We start from the raw sequence: 26,741 nt of genomic DNA on the forward strand, positions 1-26,741 counted from the left end.
AAAGTCCCGTCAATGTGGATACTTTTCTTTGAAAGTGTATCAAGAGTACTCTTCGGCTACTTTTTAAGTCAGACCAACAAATTGGTGAAGATAGCTTGTCACAGGTACATATAGGCCTTCCTTGTGAGTTAATTAGTGAAAATATCAAGCTTAGACCTATATAAGAGGTGTATGGTTACTCATAGGATCTCCTGCAGTCCGGAACCGTTGTGACCGTTTACATCAATATACTTTAATATACTCACAGTCCCAGAGGCTCTGATCCTTATGTTAGGCAATCAGTGGCTGGATAATTCAGCTGGTTATGTGTTGCAATATCCTTGCCAGTGGAGTAAAGTATGTCCGTGTAATGTGTGTGGACAAATAAAACACCAGCGTTGATGTCAATATTGCTGGGAAAGTGCTCTGTGTCTGGTATGAAGTCAGGAAGCCGGCGGACCTAATCCCGACAGCCGGCTTCCCGACTGCTTAATCCCGGCGAGAGTTAAATGACAGACGTCTAAATCTAGACGCCTGTCATTTTACTGACGCCGGGAGACCGGTGCCTGGCATCCCAATTGAAGGGACGCAGGGCGCTGAGCGTGGATAGCCGCAGGGGGGGGTTAGGTTTAGGGCTCCCGGGGGGGATTTAGGGTTAGGCACCACCCAGGAGGTTAGGTTTAGGCTAGGGGAAGGGAGGGTTAGGGTCAGGCGCCCCCGGGGGGGACTTAGGGTTAGGCACCCCCCCGGGGGACTTAGGTTTAGGCGGCGGGGAAGAGGGGGTTAGGTTTAGGCACTTAGAGGGGGGATTAGGGTAAGGCACTGGGGGGAAGGTTAGGGTTAGGCATCCCTAAGGGTGTGTTAGGGGGTAGAAATATGTTAGTCAATACTTACCTTAGGACGATTGGGATTCCCTCCTTTGCCGGGATGCCACTGTCGGGATTCCAACCGCCGGGCATAGGTCCGGCGGTAAATCATACCGATTACCCGTGTCCATATTGGAGGTGTTAAGCCGCGATCACCACTGATGTAGGTGACTGACAACAAGTCAGCAATCCAGCTTTGACCTGGCTGGCATAGTACGGTTGGCGCGCTGTGACTATAAAGACTGCTTTGATTTTAATGTTACCCAGGAGGTCCCTTGTCCCACTAAATGGGAGGCCCATAAAGCCATCATTAGGGGTACGGTTATCAAATTTGCTACATATAAAAAAAAGAAACAATAGACTAAGGGCCTGATTCAGCAAGGAACACACGGACGCAGACGCATGCAATCGATTGATTATTTTGCATTGTGCATGTTTATGCATCGCAGTGCACGCGCACAAACTAGCTATTGCGATGGGAACTGTGTTTGTAGAGGCTACGCAGACCCAGAGCACAGTGATTGACAGGAAGTGCCATTTGTGGGTGGTGAGGGGGGGTGGTCGGGAAAACGCAGGCATGCCTGTGCGGTTGGACGGCGTGCGGCGTGCATAATTAAGCCCTTGTGGTGGCGGACGCAGCCTGAGGTCTAGTTGCACGCAGAAGTCTGCGGGAGGGTCCGGTCAACCACTATTGTGGATGTGGGTCCGATGGTTCTCGATGTTACAGACGTTTCCTCTGTCTTGCCAGGTATAGAGGACCCAAGTATAGGGAATTGGGTGGTATTATGTTGTGCTGGGTGTCTGCTTATTCTGCTACGATTGCCATGCATATGCATTCATTAGCATATTCTCGCAGTGGTCGATTATGTGCGTCCGCATCCGTGTGTTCCTTGCTGAATCAGGCCCTAAGAGAATTACTGCACAATTAAAACAACTAGAGTGCTCCCACAAACACACCCTCTCCCCTGTATTAGCAGAACAGACTGGAAAATCATTACGTTGGGCGAAGCAAAAATTTTATGAAAAAAGCAATAAGTCTGACACTCTGCTCGCGTCACAATTAAAAGCCAAAAGAGCTTCTCAAACTATTGCAGCCCTCCGCGATAACACTGGAGCAGGGGGCAGAACTATGGAGGCTATACTTAGACTAAAGCCCGGGGAGGAAAGTGACTGTGGTCCGCACTACACTTACTGATCGGCGGGCAGGGGGGGTTTCTGGGTACTCAGAAATCCCCCCTGCGTGTGCATATGGGTACATATCACAAAGACATATGACCTGCTTTATCAGGCTAATTATACCCCTTTACTTCACACAATTAAAAGAGATTTACATAGGTGGGCCCCTCTTTGTATCTCCTGGACTGGCTGAATAAATACGATCAAGATGAATATTCTACCAAGGCTGCTTTACCTTTATAGGAGGGTCCCAATTGTGGTCCCAGACTCCTTTCTTCATGAAATCCAGTAATTATGTGGCTCATTTACGTGAAATCGTAGAGCTTGTTTGGCCAAATCTGCGTTTAATTGTGGCCTTGGGCTTCCCATTTATTAAAAGTATTTTTAAGCAGCGCAACTGAGTCACATGTCGTCTTGGCACACAGAGGAGGGGAGTAAAAAATGGGTATCACTCGAAAGTGACCTGGTGGGCGATCATCTCGTAAGTTTTCTTCCATGGCTTCCTACAAGCCTGAGACCAGCATTGGCACCAGATGTCCCATGTGTTAAAACTGTTTTATCTGTGTGGGACAAATGAAACAAAAGGCTAGCATTAGCACCCTACCCATCCGCCCTGATCCCGTTGTGGCGCAATCCTCAGTATCCTCTAGGATGTATGTCTTCCTACATCCGCCCCTGTGTATCTGTTGGGATAACCAGAATTCTACATATTAAAGGTAACTTTGCACCCCAGAGTTTTGCAGACTTATGTGAAAAACATGGTATGTAGAATTCTGGAAATCCCATCAGATACCCAGGGGTGCACGTAGGAAGACAAACATCCCAGAGGAAACCGAAGATTGCGCCACAACGGGGTCAGGGGGGATGGGTAGGGTGCTAATTCTTTCTGTCAGCAATACAGGCCTTATACTATCGCCCTATGGCTTTAGGGCCTGATTCAGGTTGGATTGCAAGGCTGCGTTCACACGCAGCCAGCCGATGTTTGCATTCTGTGCATGCGTATAAGACGCAGTGAGCATACGCGAACTGGCCACTGCGATCGGGAAGCGATCGCAGTGAGCACACAGAGTACTCACACAGTGATTAACAGGAAGTGACTGTTTGAGGGTGGTGACGGGGGTGGTCAGAGAAACGCAGGCGTGCCTCGTTACAGGGGCATGCATAATTAAGCCCCTGCGATAACATACGCTGGCAGAAGTGTAGATGGCAACAGGAAGTTTAGCAGTTTGTGTGGTAGGGTCAGGTCAACCACAACTGTGCAGATGTTACTCGATGTTACTGATGTTTTTGCTGACTTGCAGATGCATGTCATGGGAAGTGGGCGGCTATATACAGTTGTGGGCATCTTGGTATAGAACTGCATTTGCCGTGCGATTGCATTCATTAGCCTATTTTCGCTGCGAGCGGGGTGTGTGCAAACGCAGCCTTGCCAACTAACCTGATTCAGACCCTTAGTCTCAACTAATGGACTCTCCTCCTTGGTGTTAAGTATAAGTAATGGAACAAGACAAGGTTGTCTCTTTCTTATTCCATTACTTATTAAAAGTGACTTTGCACCCCAGACTTTTGCAGACTTATGTGAAAAACATGGTATGCCTTCCAATTTTCTATTTGCTCAATTGCAAATTTGTAGTTTTATTCTCTCAATAAGTCTGTAGGGCTCTGTCTCAGTTTTGTACTCCCTGCTATCCCCCTCACCTCCTGTGTTCAAGGAATCTTTTGAATTAGCTTGGGAGCGAGACTTGGGGGTATGTCTTGAGGATGATGACTGGGCGGACATCAGGCGATGGGTGGCTAAATCCTCCATCAGCACTAATATAAAAGAAAGTTCTTATAAAGTGTACCTCCGCTGGTATATGGTGCCCGAAAAGCTGCATCATATTTTCCCTGGTTCGTCTGACCTCTGTTGGAGACAATGTGGAAATGTTGGTTCTTTTCAGCAAACATGGTGGGCTTGTCCCTTGATCTCTAAATATTGGGACAAAGTCATAGCCTTAATGTCTAAAGTAATCGGCATTTCTCCTTCTAAGGATCCCCTACATATGCTTTTATGCAAACCCATCACATTATTTCTAAAGCCGCTTATACACTACACGATATTTTGAACGATTGAACGATAACGCCATCGCTATCATTCAGTCATCCGCAATACTATGCAGTGGATATGCCATCAACGATCAGCAATGCACCTCCCACAGGTTGTCGCCATCACTCATCGCCCGAACCTGCTGTCCAACCTGACGACATCGTCAGGTTGTGAAGGTTCGGGGATGAGGGAGGGTGCCGAACTAAACGATGCTGAAATCAGTTTAGTTAATCATATTGAATAATTGAACTATGTCATTATCGTTCAATTATTCAATATATCGTGCGGTGGATACGCGGCTTAAGTTTCAAAATAAATTTTGTGGCCACATTTACAATTCGGCAAAACTGCTAATTGCAGTGAATTGGAAGCAATTGGAAGCTCCATCAATGAATGCCCTGATTAATAAAATTTGGTACCTAGCCTCCATGGAATATATAATTGCCCTTCTCAATGACGTGTTAAAATTTCAGGCAATATGGGGCCCTTAGCATTCTACATTTAATAGACGGTTACCTGGTACCAAGTGAACACAGAAAAAAGAAAATTGCCCTCCAGCACACTGCAGATAAATCAAAAATACTTGAATCCTACATGATAATAGAAATTCAGAGGTATTGGTTTACATACATTTGCAAATATATGAATAAGCGCTGGGCCGTCGTCAAGGCTCCTCTATACCAGCGTCCCTAAAATTAAGGGGTTCACGTCCGAGAAGCAAGGCACCCCAAAAAACTCCAGCCAAGGACCACCCCCAGGGCATCACACGAAAAGGGGAAAAAAGGTGATAGTGAAGTGTTAAAGGATAGGCGTGTAAAGATAAATCAATAAGTGTTAATAAGATGTAAAAGAATTAAAATGACATCAATAATACACAAACGCATAGAGAAGTGAAAAAATATTCTATGTGAATTAAGTGGTGATGCCATGAGCAAGGTCCAGCCAGAACAATCCCGGGGGCCCCACTCCCAAACGCTCACCCCAAAATAATTATTGCTACATAATAGTTAATTTTAGGGACGCTGGCAACTACCATATTTTTTGCTGGTACCAAGTGACACTGATCTTCACTTGGTGGTACAGTACTCTACAGGTTGTCTTACCACTATCCCTCTCTTTTATTTTCATTTTCTTTTCCCTTCTTTTTTTGTGTTTAATTGTATTTGGGTTTTTTATAGTTGTTTTTGCTATGTTAATATTATTATACAAAAATCAGTTGACTATTTCAGGTGTTGTTTAAACCATTTATATGTATCAAAGTATTGCTTGCCTTATGCTGTGTATTTTTTGCATTTACTCTTTGATATTCTATACCTTATGTCAGTTATTTAAAAATAAAATCAAAACACATGTGAGTCAACCACATGACCAGGAATGCTGAAGAATTTTATTCTGAAATGTTAGTATTCTAATCATGCAACAAAAGTAACATTATATGTAAAGCCATCATTATTTCTTTATCTCAAAGTTTCTAAACAATCTGATCTGTAAAACAAATAAATGACTGCAATGTGTGCCCCATAGATGGAAGATTTATCTTGCTGTACAGAAAGCCAATCATTCATTCTAAAATGTGAGAAATTGCAGTCTGTGTAAGTGCATCATGAGTAAATGGCCACGCATCGCAGTCATTTACAAAGGCTACAATTACACGGTCTGCACCGTTTAAATATGCGGCTGTCCCTCCTTCCTCCCCCCTCGGTGCACTTCAGACAGCTGAAGCCCAGGGGCCAACGTTTCCATTCTTCCGCCACTGATGCTTCCACAGGCTCCTACCCATGACTAGAGTATGTATTATTTGTTTTCCACCCAAAGAACTTAGGGCCTGATTCAGAGGTGGATGCTAATCCCATCCCAACTGCGTATCCGTATGCAGTAGTACTGCGAAAATCTGCAAATGACACAGCCGCCTACTGGTGGCATCTCTGATCCACCGCTTGCGTACAAAGAAGTACCATTGAAAAACTGAGCCCTATGGTCGCTCAAGATGTCCATCGGAAGCAACTGCAGGAGCCAGTGCAACATGGAACTCATCCACAAAACGCTCGGTACACACCTGCATTTGTCTTGCCTCTCCCCCATTACCTCCCATACACGCTACCTGACTGTCACTTCCTCTGCATATAGAGTCTCACTGAGACCACCACCTGTAATCACTTGAGGCACATGCGCAGTGCGACTCATACGCAAGCGCAGTACAAAACAAGAAAAATTGCTCAACTCCGCAAACATCGGTAATGTGTCCACCCCCCTAGTAATCAGGCCCCTAGTGAGCTTCTCCCACACTAAATTAACTAGAGTGGTTAAAGCAAGAAGGGTAGCTAAATATAATTATAATTGTTTGCTTTAATTTAAGAATATGAGGATAATACAACGCACTGTTATTCACATGGGTTACATGTACTACACAAGTAGTGTATGACTTACTACACAAGCACAGATGGTGTAGTGGTAAGCATTACTGCCTCACGGCACTGAGGTTATGAGTTGAAATCCCAGTCTTGGCCCATCTGTATGGAATTTGAATGTTCATGAATTGGCTTCTGACAAAGAATTTAAATCCTAGCGTGTATGTGATAGAGATAAGATTGTAAGCTCTACTGGGACAGGAACTGATGTGAATAACTGAATGCTGTCTGCAGAATATTTGTGTGCTATATAAATAACTTATACCCTTTTACACATCATATAAGTGACATTATTATTTATAACAACAACTACAAAACCATGATTATCACACCCAATGCTGTTGAATTACCACCTTGATTTTGATATGACATACTTTACATATACACATTAAGACAGTGGCCAGTTTAGCTGATTTATATGTTATTGAGATACAATATAAATGTGCTGTGGAACAGGTTGGTGTATTCTGCTATTTCCTGTACATATAGCAACACGCACACACACACGTGGGCGCCCACACACACACACACATATCACATTCTCACCCCTTTAATATGCCTTCTCATCCTGAATCATCTAGGTTTCTGCATGTATAAACATACAACTTTGTCAGAGACCCAAGACAGCTACTGCACGAGTTGGATGTGTCAGGATGACTGTAACCATAATATTTATTTTTACTAAAACAATGTCACATATCTACTTTTGGATTCAGGGAGAGAAAATGGACTGCTTGGAAACATTCATTTTATATCATAATATATTTTCACATTTTATACATATTTAATATCATTTTACAATATCACATTGTCACTTGCAGCATTACAGGATGCTTCCATGTCTATATAAGTCTTTATAAAATATATAAGTATATATCTATATATATAGCTATTTACATGTGTTTCTGATAGAGTGCCTTGGATATTCCTAAATCAAAGTACAAACATTGTATTAACATTTATGGTGCCTCCACTTTCTGATGGCAAGTGTCAGCTGACTGTCTCTCTTTTGCCATTGGAATACCCTGTTGATTACAACTTTTCCATGTTGTATATTGCCAACAATGATGTAGACCATGGGCCTTGGATGACGAACCATCCTGTGGGCACAGTTTTCATTGATCCGCAGCCACTGTTCAAGCATGTTGTGTGTGTCATATGGAAGCAGCAGTCCCCGCTGAATGAATTCTACTGGGCCCTCTGTCACATATTCTTGAAATCCTGAAGTAAACTTTGTTTTTGCTAATGTTACTTTCACCGCTGTTTAATATAATAAAAAGAGCAGGAACAATTTCATTAGTACATAGAAGTCTCAGAAGTGTTCAACATGCATCATAATAAATTGCCTTCTAAATCTAATAAGCGATAAACTCCGTTCAGGGAGTGAAAAATAGGATATTAGGTCATTTTCTGATCGTAATGAGATGTTTTTCAGCCTTTCCATCCCACAAGCACAGCTATTGTGCTGTTCTTTATATATCCTCTTGACTGTCATTGTGGAATGGTGACACATATATACAAGGAGATTATTACCATCACCTAATTAGTGTTATTACAGACGTCCACTGTTTTACAACACCTAGTGAAGGGCCATAGATGTAATTGCACATTATGGAAAATTATATTCATTTTATATTAAGTTGGATAATGTATTAGTATAGTATTGAACAAATACACTTATTATTCACTACAAGTGTTATATAATCAATTCAGCAAATGCAAATACCTGCTCATGAAAAACAGTTCAAGTATTGAATTTTATTCAATACTTGAATACTAGCAATGTTTATTAAGGTTATATTGTATTTTGATATAATGCTACATTTTACTCTTTTGACTTAAAAATACTTTTATTATACATTCTTCTAAGACTGAACAGAAATGGCTAACTGCAGCACTGGAACAGGGTACAGGAATTACACCATTATCCCAGTAAGACCAGTATAAAATGCACTTACCAAAGTCATTGTCACAGAAAGCATCCAGGACACTCTTGTATGAGTAAGACACTTCAATCAGCGGACATCCCTGGCATGTTGGCTTTGGCATTTCTACAATAAAAAAGTAAAGTTTATTTTAGAGTGTATCATTATAGAGAAATCTACCACACATACTTTTAATGCCAAGATCAACATTAGGGTATCCCTGTTACCTTTGTATGTGTACTGGTACTCTTTGCTCAAAGTGTCCAGGCACATATTATCGCCAGCTGGAAAACGGTCACAGTCTAGGATCTCAGGCCAGGATTGCTCATGACAAGCCAGCACTGGGGCACAGCCGTCTCTGACAGCCTCGCACATGCTACGGCAAGGCAGGATGAACCTGGAAAAGAAACATGACATTAGCGTCAGGGTGGTAACTAGGGCAGTGCGACCAGTGCCATGGCACAGGGCAGGGGGCGCTGTTTGGGCCTGTCAATTTCCTGTTTGTTATCATTCTCACTTGTAGCTTCCCCTTGTTTAATCCCCAGCATCTCCTGGCCTCCCCTATCTCTTCCCTGGCCCTTCTACATGAGGCCATGGCCCTTTTTCAGGTGCACATCTTATGTCCCTATTTGAAAAATAGGTGGGGGGGGGGGCGGGGGCAATGCTCTTTCTGGCACAGGGCACCAAAATGTCTAGTTACAGCTCTGATTAGCGTCATCCTCCAGTCTCACCCATGTAGCAATCACAGCAGGTATTCTTCTGGCAGGTAGAGTCTACTCATTTGTGTCATTAGGCAGTAAGTGGTTCCCCAGAGGTGGGGAGCATACACGTAACTAACAGATGCCATGCCACGATAGGGACTTGTAGTTCCACAATCATCAACTGCCGCAAGTTGCCTTAATCTACTTTAGTGCATATTAAACCAAGTCAACTTTGCAATAGTGCATAAACAGTTACTGGTATGTGATAATCAGGTTATATTGTTTTACATGCCAAAATGTATGACCAAATCCCTGACACAAACTATAATACACCCACAGGCAAGTGGGTTTAGCAAACTATAGGGTGATTGTGTACAGCAAACATTGTTATCCCATACACAGAGGAGCAGCAGCAGAGCACAGGCCGCTGAGCGGTTTATGACCGGCACTTAGCAGCAGGTGTCAGAAGATGCTGACATACCATGTCAGGCGCGCCGGAGGGTTACACACATATAAAAGGACCCAACCCAACAATGCAAGCAGCAGACAGCTATACTAGAGTGGGGGTGGTTTCCTGCACAGGTAACAGAGTGTAACATCGTGAAAGGTGAGGCACAGTAGCGATGTGCTGCATAAGGCTTGGTACTTACGTGTCCATGCAGACGGGGGCAAATAAGGAGCACAGGAAGGTGCGGGCATAGGGGTGGCAGCCAGTCTGGAGCAGCTTATGCCATTCTGCTGACTTGGAGACAGCCTCGGCCAGGCTGGTCTGTCCCATCAAGTTGGGGAGTCGCATCTCTGTGTAGCCGACGTCATGGCACATGCCCAATTCTTTAGGTATGGAGACACATTTTGTGGATAATCCAATATCAAAGGCCCTGCTTATCCCAGCAAGGACACCCGAGAGCAGCATCAGGAGGAGGTGGGAAGACGCCATCATCACTCTATGGGACCTCTCTGTGCTCTAGCGCCGGGTACTGACCACACTGCCTGCTCTCCGCTCTTATATATACATGGAGGGAGCCCCCAGCCCAGTCATTATGCATGGCTTATCATAACACACAAGACACAACTTGGGCTCATTGCTCACTCAGGTGATTGTTGTGATAACGAAAAAGGTGGAGACACACCGGCATGGCAGACTATCCTTGAAATTCACATTTGCATAATACATTTCATTACCTTAAAAGTGCCAGGACTGCACTGCATCGTGTAGGCTGGGATATTAAAATGGGGACAAATTGGGGTTTTGTTATGTACATGCTAAGTGGCAAGGTGAAAGACAGGACAGACTGACTGTCTCCTCAGATTGCATTGTACTCTACCAATGCTGGGCTGACATATCCCAAGCATGGAGTTATCATTGAACATTGCTATTACTAATTGGTCTATATCTTACAGCACATTTGTACAGTCTCTTAGGAAAACGTCCCTTATGTTACCAGGTGTTATCAAGTCTTTTTTTCTTCTTCTGGCATTAAGACAATTTTGAGTCTGGAGATTTACATACATAACAGACTGACTGTTCTAATTATCTGTCTGAGTGTCTGATCTTGTAGGCAGCTGATACTGATATGACTTATCCCATAACATGGCAGAACACATACATATGTGTATATATATATATATATATATATATATATATATCATGCTTATGCAGTTTTATCTATTATTACAACATCAATTGTACAGTACACTTCAACAGACAGTCCAGGGTGGAAATTATATATATCAGGTTTAGGGGTAGCCTTTACCTTTCTCCAGATGTGGTGGAACTTGGCCCCAGCATGTGGTGCCTTAACTAAAAGTCTAACATTCTAGCATTGTACTTTAACAAAGCCCTGTTTGTATGTTATGTATTTTACTTGGCAGGGCATGTTGTGATTTATAGTACAATTAAAGATGAAGATTGTTGTTTGCTACTTCTGATGTAAACATTCATAATCTTCACCATTACCAACATATTGGGCCTAATGTAAATTTGGGAGTAAACCAGCTAAAGTGTCCATATGTGGACCTGGACAAACCATGATAAAGTGCAATGGGTACAAATAAAAATACTGCCTGTGTTTGCATGTAGCACACAAATATTTGACTTTATTTTCACACTGCAATATAGAAGCCTTTGCGATTAGTTGAATTAGCTGCGATATGCGTACATTGCGTAAAGGGCCCCATACATCAGGCGGCCATTTCCCCATTTCTCTGATTCGGACAGAAATGTTAAAAGTCCCCAATTTGCCAATTTCAATCATATTTTGGTCGGGATTGGAAAATCAGGGAGATCCAACATGTTGGATTTCACTGATGCACCAACCTTGGCATCTGGAGATCTGGGAATTTCCCCAATCCATCGCAGATATAAGGGGGCCTTTACAGAGCTGTACATCGCATGGGATCCCTCCAATGCCAATTTTGTCTTGCAGCCATTGAGCTGTTCAGGAAAATTGATGATACTACTATGGCTACTGTAATGAGAACATATATGTGTAGCCATACATTGTAGTGATGTATGGCAGCACATTACAGCTAATTGAATTGACACCTTTGTCTGGATTTCTTCCTAACTCTAAATGAGTCCCATAGAGCTTCCAGAGTAAGAAATGTACATTCTTACCATGACCACAACTGCTATATATTTATTAACAGAATGTAGTAATGACACTGAAATCAAGATAAACAAGGCACTGAAACAGTGACTATTATATTACAAGGGGACATTGTACATCTTGTCACAACTAAACATAGAAACATTGTAAGAAAGAGTGTTCTTTGAAAAGGTTCATCCAATTGTTACCAGTGTCTATACATCTATATGATACATCAGCTTATATTATTGTAGTACCCCACCTTGGGCATAGGAACACATCATTAGATATCATAACTTGCATAATGTATTCAGGCTATGATATGAATTTGAGGAGCGTGAAATATAAAATGTCACTGCCAAGAAATACATCATATCACAAGACAGTGTATTACTGCACCAGTCTGGCACAAACAAGCTGTTCTTACTGGCTGTTACACACATGGTACTATATTGATAAAAAACACATTAAATACTGTGTGCCTTGTTCAAAGTAATCACTTATATATAAAAATACCAACCAACAACAACACATGTTAGGGCTAAAAAAAATAATTCCTTCTAACTGCAGCTCTGCAGACACCTGTCCTGGCAGCAGACAGAGAGATGCCTGTCTCCCTGTCCTCATTAGGAGGAGACAAGACCAGAGTAATTACCTGCACCAGATAAACACCCATCCATTAACACTTCATTGTCAAGTTCATCAGCCAGTAGCTGGTCCCACACTCCCCTCTATGCTATCTAACTGTTTTGCATTGTAAAAGAAAATTGTATTATACATCAAAGTCACCTCAGTACAAAGTTATAGTGCCAAATTTATCAAAGGAAACATCAAAATAATGTTGTGTTCTGCCTAACCTGCTGACTGCAAGCTTAGGCTCCTATTTATTAAGCTGGGTTTTCATAAAATAATGCAGAAAGTACAGTTTCTGCATAATTGTATGTATAACTGCTATGTACTAACAGCCTGATGCAGGAGATTTCTCAGAGTGATCGCAGTCTCCATTTTTATCATTGGGGACTATGGTCTAACCCCTGTGTACCAAACGCTGAAAAGTGAAGCTTTTCAAAGTTTGGCCCCATTGGTTTATGCCATCCTCGTAAACCACTTTACACCTATGGAGGCATTCTAGCAGCAGAGGGATACTCCGATCTCTCTCCCGCAGCTGGCTATGGAAGCTGACACTGTGCACATGTGCAGTGTCAAATTCTCAGGAGGAGCCTTTCAATTATATGAAGGACTCCTCCAGTGTGCCCAGGATGTTTATCGCAGGGACAGTGGTCATTGTTAATGCTGTTCTTGTATGTTACATTTAGTACAAAGCAGAGATAATTATGTAAAAAGTAATTATTCCCTCTGTGATATACATTGAAAACAAATGCGGCACTTCTATGATTTTTAATACATATGCCCCTAATTCCTGTACATCCAAAACCTTTACAAAGATAATTTTGTATACAATTTATTGTATCATTTCATAATTTAATATAACTTTTAATACTATTCAAGTTTTAGATCCAAGCCTGCTGAAACAGTTGAACTAATTTTTTTTGTGTGCCTTTAAAGTAGAACTAAACATGGATTTTACAATGTCATGTGATAGACACCTCCATAGATGTTACTGGAAATTTGCTATTGCATCCTGTCATACCCAATTCTCTAACCACAGGAGCACCCATGATGATCTTGTTCATACCCTGACAGCACAGAACATTTGTTAGCAATGAAAATTGTAAGGTGCATACACATAGGAACGTCAAACTTCGGACTTCCTATGACTTCCGTGAACAAAACAGATGTTAGTGAACCACGGATGAATGTAAGACCACCGATGAGCATGTGCCCATAGAAAGCAATGTGCATTCACAGACTTGCATCTTGCTAAAATCCCATCACCTGAAATATCTCTAGTCTAACAAATTGATAAAACTTCATATTTATTCTATGTTATTAGCAGGTCTTTTATGTAAAGCCGTGAATATATTTTTCATTTAATGATCTTTCAGATAAATTGTTCCAGTTTTCTTCCCTTAAAACAAGTATAAACATTTTATCAGTGTGGAGATTACTATAGGCATCATATATTACTGTCTCCGTCATTATTAGTATATTTACCAACAATGCGAAAACCAATAATTTTACACTTTTGCTTCAAGGAAATTAGCATTTGTACCATACCCTACCGCAGCCTAACCCTCCCCTCCCGCAGCTTAACCCTCCCCTACCGCAGCCTAACTCTATACCTTCCCACTTGCAACCTAACCATCTCCTCCCGCAGCCTAACCCTCTCCTATTGCAGCCTAACCCTCCCCTCCCACAGCCTAACCCTCCCCTACCGCAGCCTAACGCTCCCCTACCGCAGCCTAACGCTCCCCTCCCGCAGCCTAACCCTCCCAACCGCAGCCTAACCCTCCCCTACCACAGCCTAACCCTAAACCTCCCCTACCGCAGCATAACCATCCCCTCCCGCAGCCTAACCCTCCCCTCCCGCAGCCTAAAACTAACCCTCCCCTACTGCAGTCTAACCCTCCCCTCCTGCAGCCTAACCCTCCTCTACCGCAGCCTAACCCTCCCCTCCCACAGCCTAACCCTCCCCTACCGCAGCCTAACTCTCCCCTCCCACAGCCTAACCCTAACCCTCCCCTCCTGCTACCTAACCCTCTCCTCCCGCAGCCTAACCCTCCCCTACCACAGCCTAACCCTGCGCTCCCGCAGCCTATCCTCCCCTACTGCAGCCTAACCCTCCCCTACCGCAGCCTAACCCTCCCCTCCCACAGCCTAACCCTCCCCTACCAGAGCCGAACCCTCCCCTCCCTCAGCCTAACCCTCCCCTACCACAGCCTAACTCTCCCCTCCCTCAGCCTAACCCTCCCCTACCACAGCCTAACTCTCCCCTCCCACAGCCTAACCCTCCCCTACCACAGCCTAACCCTCCCCTCCCACAGCCTAACCCTCCCCTTCCGCAGCCTAATTCTCCCCTTCCGCAGCCTAACCCTCCCCTACCACAGCTTAACCCTCCCCTCCCGCAGCCTAACCCTAACCCTCCCCACCCGCAGCTTAACTGTCCCCTCCCACAGCCTAACCCTCCTCTACCGCAGCCTAACCCTCCCCTATCACAGCCTAACCCTAACCCTCCCCTACAGCAGCCTAACCATAATCGTACCCCTAGTGCCTAATCCTAAACCTAACCCTAATACTCACCATCGGGATGTCAGCGGTTGGGATTCTGGAGCCAGGATTCAGACTGCTGTCGGGATTCTGACTGCCGGCATCGTGACCGCCGGGATGCTGACTACATCCTTCCTTGATATTATTTTGTGTGTGTGTTTTTTTTTTTTTTTCAATAACCCTCTAATACCCTAATGACAGTTAGATGATTTTGTGCTGTCTTTGCCCACATATGCCGCGCAACATAGTCACTAATATAAAGTTATCAGGGTTCTGAAAATAAAAAAAGTGTCACATTTATACAGAATTTTTTAGTGTTTTCTTGCCTAGTTCTCATTTCACAGTTTTGAAGTTCTTTAAATTGCTCAACCTTAGAATGATCTGCTTAAAATTGATAGTGTGGTACTTCACAACAATCGTATGCGAATTTCTTGACAGGATAATGAGGCCCGCTGATTTTAGTAGTAAGCAACATCCGATTGCTGCTGTATCTGTCAAGTATAATTGATTGGTACGGAATTTATAACAATTGCCTATGTTGCTTTTGTCAAAAATATAATATATATTTTTTTATCTTGGGGGTGTCTATAAAACTAAAGATAACATTATGCATCTCATTTTGTTTTTCCAAATGTTTCAATCCATTGGGCAAATAAAAAAATCCTACCTATCTAAATGCACCATCTTGTTAGTCACATACCGTCACAACACAGGACATAATTGAATGTTGGTTGAATGTTATGTATGTATCCGTTGGATGAATATATGTATGTATTTTTTTTTTTTTTTTTTTTTTCTTCAGATTTTGGGACTGATTCAGAGTTGGAAGCAGGGTAAAACATAAAAATTATAAATGAGTGAATTTGTACCTGAAGAATCATATTGCAATGCAAGGGGGGGGGGATTACATTTATGTTTTTATTGCATGCAGTGTAATACTGGCTGCTTTTACATGTAGCTCACAAATACTGCACAGCTTTAATTTTGCCCTGCACTTTAGATGTGAGCCAGGAGACGTCCCTCCCAAATCTAAATCTCTCTGCACATTTTAAATCTGCCCCACCTGCAGTGCAGCATGGTTTTGCCAAAGTGCACAGTCAAGGTGGGTACACACCTGACAGATATATCTGCAGATGGGATATGTTTAAGAAGCCGGTGGCCGCAATCCCGACCGCCGGCTTCCCGAATCCTCATTCCCGCCTAGGGTTAAATGACAGGCGTCTAAAATTTAGACGCCTGTCATTTTCCAGACGACGGGAGACAGGCGCCCGGCATCCCGATTGAAGGGATGCCGGGCGCCGTGAGTGGACAGCCGCGGGGGGGAGGGTTAGATTTAGGGCACCCGGGTGGGACTTAGGGTTAGGCACCCCCCTGGAGGGTTAGGGTTAGGCTAGGGGGAGGGAGGGTTAGGGTTAGGAACTTAGAGGGGGGAGGTTAGGGTTAGGCACTTGGGGGGAGGTTAGGGTTAGGCACCCCTAAGGAGGGTTAGGGTTAGGGGGTTTGGTTAGGTTAGTTTATACATACCTTAGGGACGATCGGGAATTTCCAGCGCTGTCGGGCTTCCGCTGCCGGGCTCTGCTCTTTTGTCGGGCTGCCGCTGCTGGGAATCGAACTGCCGGTCATGCGGCAGCCGGGATCCCATACCGAATGCCTGCAGATGATGGTTGTTCATACACACTGAATGGCCATCATTTGCTTGTGCCCTCAGGTCCCTGGAGCCAGGGGGGGACCCGGGGGCCAGTGGGCGGGCGGGGGCGTTTCCCGCCCCCCTCCTAGCGGCTGCCGCTGTGTGTGTCTGGACGGTCTGCAGACCACCCGTACACACCTGCCGATGGACAGATATGTCTGCAGACATATCTGTCCGTCGGCTGTGCAGCACAGCCAGTGCGATATATCGGTGAACACCGATGTTCACCGACATATCACGGGTACACACTGGTCGATGAGCAGCAGATATATTGGCCGATCAGCCAATGTATGTGTCAGTGTATACCCAGCATTACTTGCTTTTTTTAATTGCTCCCAACTCAGAATCCACCCCTTTGTGAATTATTGGCAGCATACTGATTTTCCCACTTGTGTCTTGAAGTTATCCTATAACCTCTAAACTGATGTCATTATTATAGATATCACCCTTGCCCTTGGGCGCACTGTTTTGTAACCTGAAGTCAAACAATATGTATATTTTAGTGCAAAGTAGGAGTATCCTACTGCACATCATTCCACCCATACATCTCAATATAAACATAGTGTACAGAATTGGTTCTCTGATGACACAAATACAATTACCATATGTATACACCAAGAAATCGTTTGTCAGGGCTCTGCCGGGGATCAGCGCGGCCTTACCTCCTCGCCGGCTTCCTTTGATCTCCTGGGCGGTCGGGCAGCTGGCGCGGCGGCTGAGAGGACGCTGAGCATTCTCCCCGTGCGTAGGGGACTGCGGGCGGTCCGGTGTCTGGAATCGGGGTTCCCGGCATGGGCGCCGCCATGTCAGTCGGCCCATGTGACTGTACTTCCGGACTGGGATAGGTGAGCGTCAGCTGATCGCTGTGCACCTATCAAAAGGTTCTGTGGGGTATATAGCCTGCATCCACCTTTCTGCAAACTGCCTGAACAACGGTTGTCTCCTAGTCCCTAGTTGAGTTCCGGTCCAGGTTCCTGGCATTCTATCTCCTCTACAGTGTGTTCCATCTCTGCCTGTGTGCCAAGACGTTACTGTGATCCCTGTGCAACAGTGAGTTACCATCTGCCTGTGTGCTAAACGTGTCTCTAGTGAACTTCTTGCAACAGTGTGTTACCATCTGCCTGTGTGCTAAACGTGTCTCTAGTGAACCTTGTGCAACAGTGAATTACCATCTGCCTGTGTGCTAAAACGTGTCTCTAGTGAACCTTGTGCAACAGTGAATTACCATCTGCTTGTGTGCTAAACGAGCCTCTAGTGAACTTCATGCAACAGTGAATTACCATATCTGCCTGTGTGCTAAACGTGTCACTAGTGAACTTTGTGCTACAGTATTGCCAGACTTCTTTACGTTGTTTGTGGATCACTCCACAGTGCCTTAAATCTTAGGCATCTCTTATTAGGGCCACGGTTATTTGTGTCTCCAATTCCCACTGAGCTCGGGTAGCAGCTAAGCCCAAATCCCGATTGGAGGGGTCACTGGCGAACACCATCCTGTGGGTTAGACTCCGCACCATTGCCCAGGTCTCGTCAACACTCGAGAGCTGTGGATGAGGAGAACATATATCCAGGCCCCTCGCCTTCGTTTCCTCCCGCAACCCGGACCCAGAATTACCACTTCCCCAGCGCCAGGCGTGACATCGTTTATATGATTTTTAACACTCCATAACTGAAGCTTTTCTATGGGAGGGTATATTTGTAACAAGTGCCCTTGGAGGAGTCCATAAAAAAAAAAGTTCTGAAGCTTAGTGAAGCTACTAAGGGGAAGGAGAAGTGTATGTACAGAGTTGAGTCTTGCAGGGGCAGAACTATGGGAGACAATGGAGGCGCCTGTAGCCGGGCTCCAGCACTGAAGGGGCATCTCCTTCATTGCCCACAATATATTCACCCTACTTAGGGCTGTAACTATGTACCTGGAGTGTACCATCACGGCCGCCGAATACATGGCACCCCTTCCCGACACCTGAGAAGCCATTAGAGAGCTCTGTGTCAGACCATCAGCTGCCGCCTCCGTCTGTCTATAGCCTGTCTCTATTCATTGGTGTTGCTGCTCCTCAGCAGCTTCTTTTATCAGTGTGACACGTCTGGACCCCCACTCACCCACAACTCTCTGTCTCACTCCTCCATGGCATGCCTATATTATGTGTGCAACTGCGGGCATATCTGCTTGCGAAATGCTACATTACAGTGTCAGCGGCTGTGACTGGGGGCACCAAATTATAACTTGCCTCTGGGCATCTGGGATGAATTTACACCACTGGAGTCTTGGTTAATTTCCAGTAGATGAGGTTTATGTAAGCAAAGCCCTACTTAATTTATGGGAACAGCAGGGTCCTAAGTGCTAATGATGCTTTACCTCCTGAGGCACTTTCATGTGTACTAATGGCATATCTGTTGACGTTTTCACTTCTTTGTAACTTCTAGACAAATGTAAAAACATGTCTGCACCTCACCACTGATTGCTGTTTTTGATGCTTAGGTGTATAGGGGCACATTTATGAAAAATGAATTAAAGCATCATTGAATTATTTGAGATTTAAAAAAAAACAAAACATTTACGAGTTTTCATTTTATTCCATTTATTTCACATTTATAAATGCCTTCCTGCCAGATATTGAAATTGTCTAATTGGAATCCATTCTGGAAATAAATGCATGTAATTATTTCATTTGAAATATATATAGTCATTACTTGTGATATTCCCCAGGCTTGTAATTTAGTATGGCATTGATGTTGGAAATAATATGTCAGAGACTGTAGTCAATGACTAACTGGAAATGTGGGAGCCCTCTAGCAAAAAAATTGAAAATGCCTCCAAGGTTTCTAGAAATGGACGCCCTTCTCTCCTCTAGCCTCCCCTGATTTATCTATCCGGGCAACTGGCCTCCTTCTTTTCCTCCTCCTCTGTAATAAAACTGTGTTGCTTTCTCTTTCCTTGTACTACTATTTACTTTGTTAAAGTAATGTATATCGCTTTGCTGTACACACTATAACAGTAGTTGAACATGAATTAAAATAAGTGATATTTACAAATTGTGTACTCAATCCTGAAAGCCTAAAGTAATCCACTCTAATATATAGTCTATAATTATAATAGTCAAAATATTACTAGCTTCAACAACATCATTATTAACATCTGACAAAATGTGCTGCTAATTCAGGAGGAAGTTTCAATTATACTTAATGCTGTATAGGGAAACAATAATGTTTGCTGTATTTTAATATAAGTAGCCCACATTATACTACCCCATATCTGATTACACCATATCATATTTGTGGTATTTCAATTTAAAAAAATAATAATAAAGCAAGACTTTTTATAAAGCCAAAAAGGCAAATATCTACCCGAAATAGTTTCACATTTTAGATCAAACTATTAACTTTATAACCAATTACATACATTTTTTAATTATGTTACACATGTTGTTTTTGCATCAGAGACCAAAAGATTGCTTAACGTCATTAGACTCTTGTAGCAATATTAGAATATATGCATTACAAAGAAGTTCTACCTTTTCGGATTTACAACCATTCAATATTGTAATATCAGTCCCTTCAAACATCTACATCTGGCCATATTCAATCTATTGTGAACTCCATATTTTGATTTCCTTACAATTTAATAATAAAATGTTTGATTTTAAAATTGGAATTGTACATATATGACAAGATTTTTACGTATAGGCATAAATATATTATGAGTTTTCCTCACTGAACAAGTTTCCACAAGGAATTAGGTTATTTGACTTTCCACACTATTAAAATTAAACCTACAAAATATAACACACAAAATAAAATATTAATGTGAGATGGATGGGGTAATTGAAGAAAAACATTAGTCATTATATGGAACCTACACACCAATGAATGGCTTTATTTAATGCATTGATCAGAAGGTTGAACAAAAATATGTTAAAAAAATAGTAATTTCTATTTTAACTTCAATATCAGTCTACTTACTACAAGTACCGTTACGGAAATGTTATTACAATAATGATTAAAAAAAAATGGATTCAGTCATTCTATCATCATTATACACCAGAAAACATTTATAGATATTTTGGATGACAGAAACTATAGATGGAGCTTTCGGAGGATACTATTACTATGTTTCATTGTTTTGTACAGTGCAAATACTGAATATAAAATTAATAGCTAGTTGTTTGAGTTAGATACTAGTTGTTTGAATATAGAAAATGTGCCAATTTGTATGGCTGCCAATTTATTTTATCCAAAAAATAAGTCTTTAGTGGGGAAGAGAGGTCTGAAGAACATCTAAGTGGAGACAAAGTGTTTGAAGACAGTGTTACCAGGAGACTGAAAATCCCTTGTTAAGTAAAAGTAGTTACTGGTTAGACTGGGGGATTGATGCACTCATTTGAAAGTAAATGTCAGGTACATATCAATTGCTTGTGTTGCATAAAAAACAAGCATCTTGTCTGCTTAGTGACTCTTTGTCTGTATTTTGTAGTCGTCTACAGATTAATGTGATAAGACTAAACACTTGAGGACTAGCCCATTATGTCTGGCTTGTGGCTGTGACCACTGAGTCTCTGCACTGTCTGCACAGAGCCTCAACCAGTTATCCACCAGCTTATCTTGTCAGCTTGTGCTATCTCACATAGTGCTTAGTAGAAATTATACCATTACTCTACATAAACAAAACCTGCTCTATGCTGAGGTTCATAAATGGCCAGTACGATAAGTACATGAGTGGAGTTGAATGTCTGGGGTCCAAGTCATCATCTAGCCAATTAAGATAACCAGATTCACATATTAGGCTGGAAAATAGTTTATAACTTTCCTTAATATCTTTTATATACAAGTAGAGGTCTTCAAAACCTTGTAGAAGTAGGTTCTCACATAAAATACTGTAAAAGTCTGTTTGGGAATATAATTACATTTTGTAATTCTTAAAGTTTTTATTGAAGTCCTGCTTTTCTTATTTGTGGGTGGTCCTCTAAAGCGAAGAGTTTGGTATCAAACTCTTATGTTCTTACGGTATGCAGTGGGGATATCGACAATCATTATGTCGACACTTCAGATGTCGGAGCCCTGTTGCAAGCACTAGTATACCGACAGTGTTAAATTGCTACTTTAGTATGTTAACAGTGAATCTAGTATAACTTTAAACATGCTGATTTTACAGTATGTTTAGAGGGGATGTAGTCAGGATGCCGACCACCGGCTTCCCGACAGTGAAATCCCAGCATGGGACTAAAGACAGGCTTCTAAATATGGGCACCTATAATTAGCCCCACGCCGAAATCCCGATGCCCGGCATACTGAACATAGGTAAGCCGGGCGTCGGGAGCTCATAGCCGGGGGGGGGGGTTTAGGATTAGGGACTCCTGGGGGGACTTAGGGTTTGGCACCCCTCCAGGAGGGTTAGGTTAGGGGAAGGTGGGGTTAAGGTTAGGCACCCCAACCCCGGGAGGGTTAGGGTGCGGAGAGAGGGGGTCAGATTTAAGCACCCCTGGGGGAGGTTAGTGTTAGGCACTAGGGGAGGGAGGTTAGGGTTAGACACCCCTAAGGGAGGGTTAGGGGGGGAGAGGGGAGGGTTAGGGTAGTTACTCACCTCAGTCGGGATCTTCATCTGCCGGCCTTCCGGCGTCGAGATTTCATCCGCCAGGCTGAGGTCCGGGGGCCATACATACCAATTCCGTTTAGAGTTAAATTAACAACACAGTTAAAATGCTTTTTATTAGAATTTTATTGTTGTTGGTATAATGGTGCCAGCAACGGGGCTCTGACATAGGCAGTGCCTACGTAATCATTATTGGACTGCCGTGTGTATGACAGTCTTACAAGCTCATGTAAATGCAAAGGAAGCTATCTTTTATTCCTGAATAGGGATGGAAGCAGGGGTCATCAATCTCTATATTGGATTGATTCTTATACACATGAACATAGGTAAATTCTGATGATGAGGCACAGAAGGAGAAACATTGTTTATGTTGCACCCCTGCTTTCCAATGGAAGTACTGTACATGGACTCCACACAGGGATCAATCATTTTTCTTTCAGACAAACTTTGGGGGAGATGTATCAAATCTTGGAGAGAGATACATTACCAATCAATCAGTTTCTAACTGTCATTTTTAAAACCCAGCCTATAAAATGGCAGTTAGAAGCTGATTGGTAGGTATTTTAGCTCTCTCCACTTTATCTCTCTCCAATGCTTGATACATCTCCTGGAAAATAAGAGCTTGACTGACTCAAAGTGAATAGGACAGAAGTCAGATGCATGTTAAAATGGCCATGTGTACAATTCCTAATAAGCTGCAAGCTATTGTTCTAGCTAGCATATGACATACACAAATAGTGTTGAAAGAATATACAGTATTACCTAAAATAGAAAGATTGCCCAAATTGAATTTATTCTAACCTCTTACCTACATCCACAGTTCTTCAAGAAATGACTACATGTAACAGAACAATGTTTGTAAAATGAATGGACTGAAGTTTTGTTCCCTTTTACAACAGACTTTCTACAATTTGCTGAAAATATACCCAGGTATATATGTAGCATTCCATATTAAGTTATTATTTTCATAATACAGATATGGAACAAATTAGTAAAATAGCCCAAAGTTTGCATTTAATTATTATAATCATTAATCTTTATACTTGACCATTTAGAATAGAAATGTTAACAATTGTTTAGCAAAAAAAAAATGTAAGTGATTTGAAATGTAAGTTTTACATATTGTCATGATATTGAAATATTTTATTTTCACAAATATCTAATTATGACACAGCCATTAAACTCCGAACAGTGCTGTTTATGACGTCACAAGTACTATAAAAATAACCCTACACTTTAAATCATGTTGGTAAATAACAAATATTAGGACTGATGTTAGTATTGCGTCAGTTTACACAATGTATATTTAATGAAACTGTGCTGTGCATGCTCAGAAAGCAGACACACCTATGTTTCGGGTAGTCAGGCTAAGCTGCACCTAAAGTGGCGTAATGGTGGAGGAAAGTACGCAGACAGTACAGTAAGGTATTCTTTGCGGAATTGAGATAAGATGCAGGCTGGGACACAGACACATATAAGAAAGCCGCATTACTTACAGGTGGCCGGGAGCTGGCACAAATATCAGATGATGATAGCTATAGCACTAGTGAAACAACTTAAGATTGGCTCTTGTGGAAGTCACTACTCTCGCCAATAGGTGCTTTTTTTGTTTCTTGGGCTGATATTATGCATTGTGTGCTTTTTGTATGCAGATCGTTGTTTCTGCGTTATTGGAGAGGTGTTTGATGTTTTATTGATGCCTAATATTAAATGCATACTTTGCAAACAAAACAAATGTATAAAAACATGGGGCTAAGTATGTGCGTAAGCCTGACGTAAAGCGGGTACATATGCTACTGATATCGTCGTACACTCATCTTGTGCCTCAGCATATGGGCGTACACTTACCAGCAACTCTGCACCAAGCCCATTCCTTTTAATTCTATAACATATATAGCAATACTGTTCAACTGTTTGTATTAGCAGTCAGTGTAACACAGTGGCTATATGCATGGAGCCTGTACTCAGCATCTCTTGTCCAATATGTTTCTTTTGTAAACATCAAAGACACAGACAATTGATTTCCATTATCATATCTTGCTGAGAAACCAACAGATAGAGATGTCTCCACCCTAATGATTAAGCCTCATTGAGCTAATAGGATTGTCATAGCCTCTGGGCATGCAAATGAAAGTAGTGACTCCACTGCCCATTTGCTGGTCTGGACATTAAGAACATTATCCACATTTCTAGATATTTGTCTGGGCATATCCCAAGCCAGTCATATTTCTATGCATCACTTACTACATATATGTACACTTACACCAATAATTATACAAATATAACAGGAAATGTATAATAAAGAGTATTCTTTATGGTGGCAGACTAAATGTATTCTCCTATAAATAAATAAATACATAAATAAAGAATTCAGCATTGTTTGTTAGAGACTTTCTGATTTTCCACACACAGGGCCTAATTCAGCACTGATTGCAATAGCAATCGCAGCTGGGTAATCGCACGCAATGCTGCTGCGGAAATATGCTAATGCCTGGCACCACTCAGCCAGCATAGAGACGCCCACTTCTACTTTCTCACATCCATAATACCTCGCAGTCCTGCGTATACATCGGTACCATCGGAGAACATCGGCCCATCACGCACAATTACAGCAGGTCTGACCTGTCTCAGAAACTGCAAGTCTCGTCGCACACAGTGAGAACACAAGCTGCGTAGGAAATCGCAGTGGCTAATTTATGTACGTCCAGGAAACGTAGTTCAAACAGACAGGTAGACCTGTGTTTCTGCAACCACTCCCCCGTCACCACCCCCAAACGCTGACAGCCTGTCACTTACTCTGGGATATATTCCTGTCTGTGTGCATACTCGCAGTGCGATCACTGCAATACGCAACAAATGCCCGATCTGTATATGAGGTTGCAATTGCAATCCGTGTGGAATCATGCCCCCAGTCCTCAGTGCTTCACATTTTCTGCATTTGCACTTTTATGCTTTGATACAAAAGTGCATACCATTTTCCTGGCCTGGTGACGCTGTTCTAGTGTGATCCAGCATCCCTGGAAACCTTCCTAAACCTAAAGTGGTCTCGGCGGGCTGTGGCTACACTGGCGGCTGGCGGATTGCGGCAGGCACCCGGAGGTCAAGGACTGGAGATGGAGATTGTCTGGGTTTACAAATATTAAAGCCAAGTGGTAACCAGCCCATTCTGCTACATTATTGGTAGGGGTTCACTCTATGGGTGTATTCCAGTGTTTTACTATATGTGAATTTTATTAAAGATTTCTACACACTATGGAGCGTCCCTTTCTCATTCTATTTTAACAGATTCACATGTTCCCGAGGGATTCCAGGATTTTTTTTAAAGAAGGGGAACTGCGGTCTTCCAAGCAGGACCTTGTGCGAACTTTGATAAACTAAGGTGGATCTTATGAGCTTCCGGAAAGTATTCACAGCGCTTCACTTCTTCCACATTTTGCTATGTTACAGCCTTATTCCAAAATTGAATAAATTAAATTTTGTCCTCAAAATTCTACACACAATACCCCATAATGACAGCGTGTAAAAGGTTATTTTGAGATTTTCGCAAATTTAATTAAAAAAAAAACACTAAGAAATCACATGTATATAAGTATTCACGGCCTTTGCCATGAAGCTCAAAATTGAGCTCAGGTGCATCCTGTTTCCACTGATCATCCTTGAGATGTTCCTACAGCTTAATTGGAGTCCACCTGTGGTAAATTCAGTTGATTGGACATGATTTTGAAAGGCATACACCTGTCTATATAAGGTTCCACACTTGACAGTGCATGTCAGAGCACAAACCAAGCTTGAAGTCCAAGGAATTGTCTGTAGACCTCCGAGACTTGATTGTCTCGAGGCACAAGTCTGGGGAAGGGTAGAGAAAAATATCTGCTGCTTTGAAGGTCCCAATGAGCACAGTGGCCTCCATCATCTGTAAATGGAAGAAGTTCGGAACCACCAGGACTCTTCCTAGAGTTGGCCGGCCATCTAAACTGAGCGATAGTGGGAGAAGGGCCCTATCCAGGGAGGTGACCAAGAACCTGATGGTCACTCTGTCAGAGCTACAGCATTCCTCTGTGGAGAGAGGAGAACCTTCCAGAAGGACAACCATCTCTGCAGCAATCCACCAAACAGGCCTGTATGGTACAGTGGCCAGATGGAAGCCACTCCTTAGTAAAAAGCACATGGCAACCCACCTGGAGCTTGCCAAAATGCACCTGAAGGACTCTCAGATCATGAGAAACAAAGACTGAACTCTTTGGCGTCAATGCCAGGCATTATGTTTGGAGGAAACCAGGCACCGCTCATCACCAGGCCAATACCATCCCTACAGTGAAGCATGGTGGTGGCAACATCATGCTGTGGGGATGTTTTTCAGCTGCAGGAATTGGGAGACTAGTCAGGATAGAGTGAAAGATGAATGCAGCAATGTACAGAGACATCCTGGATGAAAACCTGCTCCAGAGCGCTCTTGACCTCAGACTGGGGCGACGGTTCATCTTTCAGCAGGACAACGACCCTAAGCACACAGCCAAGATATCAAAGGAGTGGCTTCAGGACAACTCTGTGAATGTCCTTGAGTGGCCCAGCC

At 42.8% G+C, this 26,741-nt stretch overlaps 1 protein-coding gene across 1 annotated transcript; it reads right to left on the reverse strand.

Moving 5' to 3' along the window:
- Positions 1-7,467: 7,467 nt before the first annotated feature.
- On the reverse strand, positions 7,468-10,081 carry LOC148537960 (secreted frizzled-related protein 5-like). Its single transcript, XM_088455943.1, has 4 exons — positions 9,792-10,081; positions 8,668-8,837; positions 8,474-8,566; positions 7,468-7,775 (listed from the first exon to the last, which is right to left on the reverse strand). Exons 1-4 carry the CDS (start codon positions 10,079-10,081, stop codon positions 7,468-7,470), a joined length of 861 nt encoding a protein of 286 aa, XP_088312069.1.
- Positions 10,082-26,741: the final 16,660 nt, after the last annotated feature.

Source organism: Taudactylus pleione, unplaced genomic scaffold (assembly GCF_031769625.1).
Source record: "Taudactylus pleione unplaced genomic scaffold, aTauple2 ptg000041l, whole genome shotgun sequence".
NCBI classification, from domain to species: Eukaryota; Metazoa; Chordata; class Amphibia; order Anura; family Myobatrachidae; genus Taudactylus; species Taudactylus pleione.

What these genes read in the sequence shown, in the direction of transcription:
- LOC148537960 (XM_088455943.1), bottom strand. Translation starts at nt 10,081, where the DNA reads ATGATGGCGTCTTCCCACCTCCTCCTGATGCTGCTCTCGGGTGTCCTT. An exon ending in GCCCCCGTCTGCATGGACAC is followed by an intron (nt 8,838 to 9,791) that starts GTAAGTACCAAG and finishes TTTCTTTTCCAG; the next exon opens with GTTCATCCTGCCTTGCCGTA. An exon ending in TTTCTGTGACAATGACTTTG is followed by an intron (nt 7,776 to 8,473) that starts GTAAGTGCATTT and finishes TATATTAAACAG; the next exon opens with CGGTGAAAGTAACATTAGCA.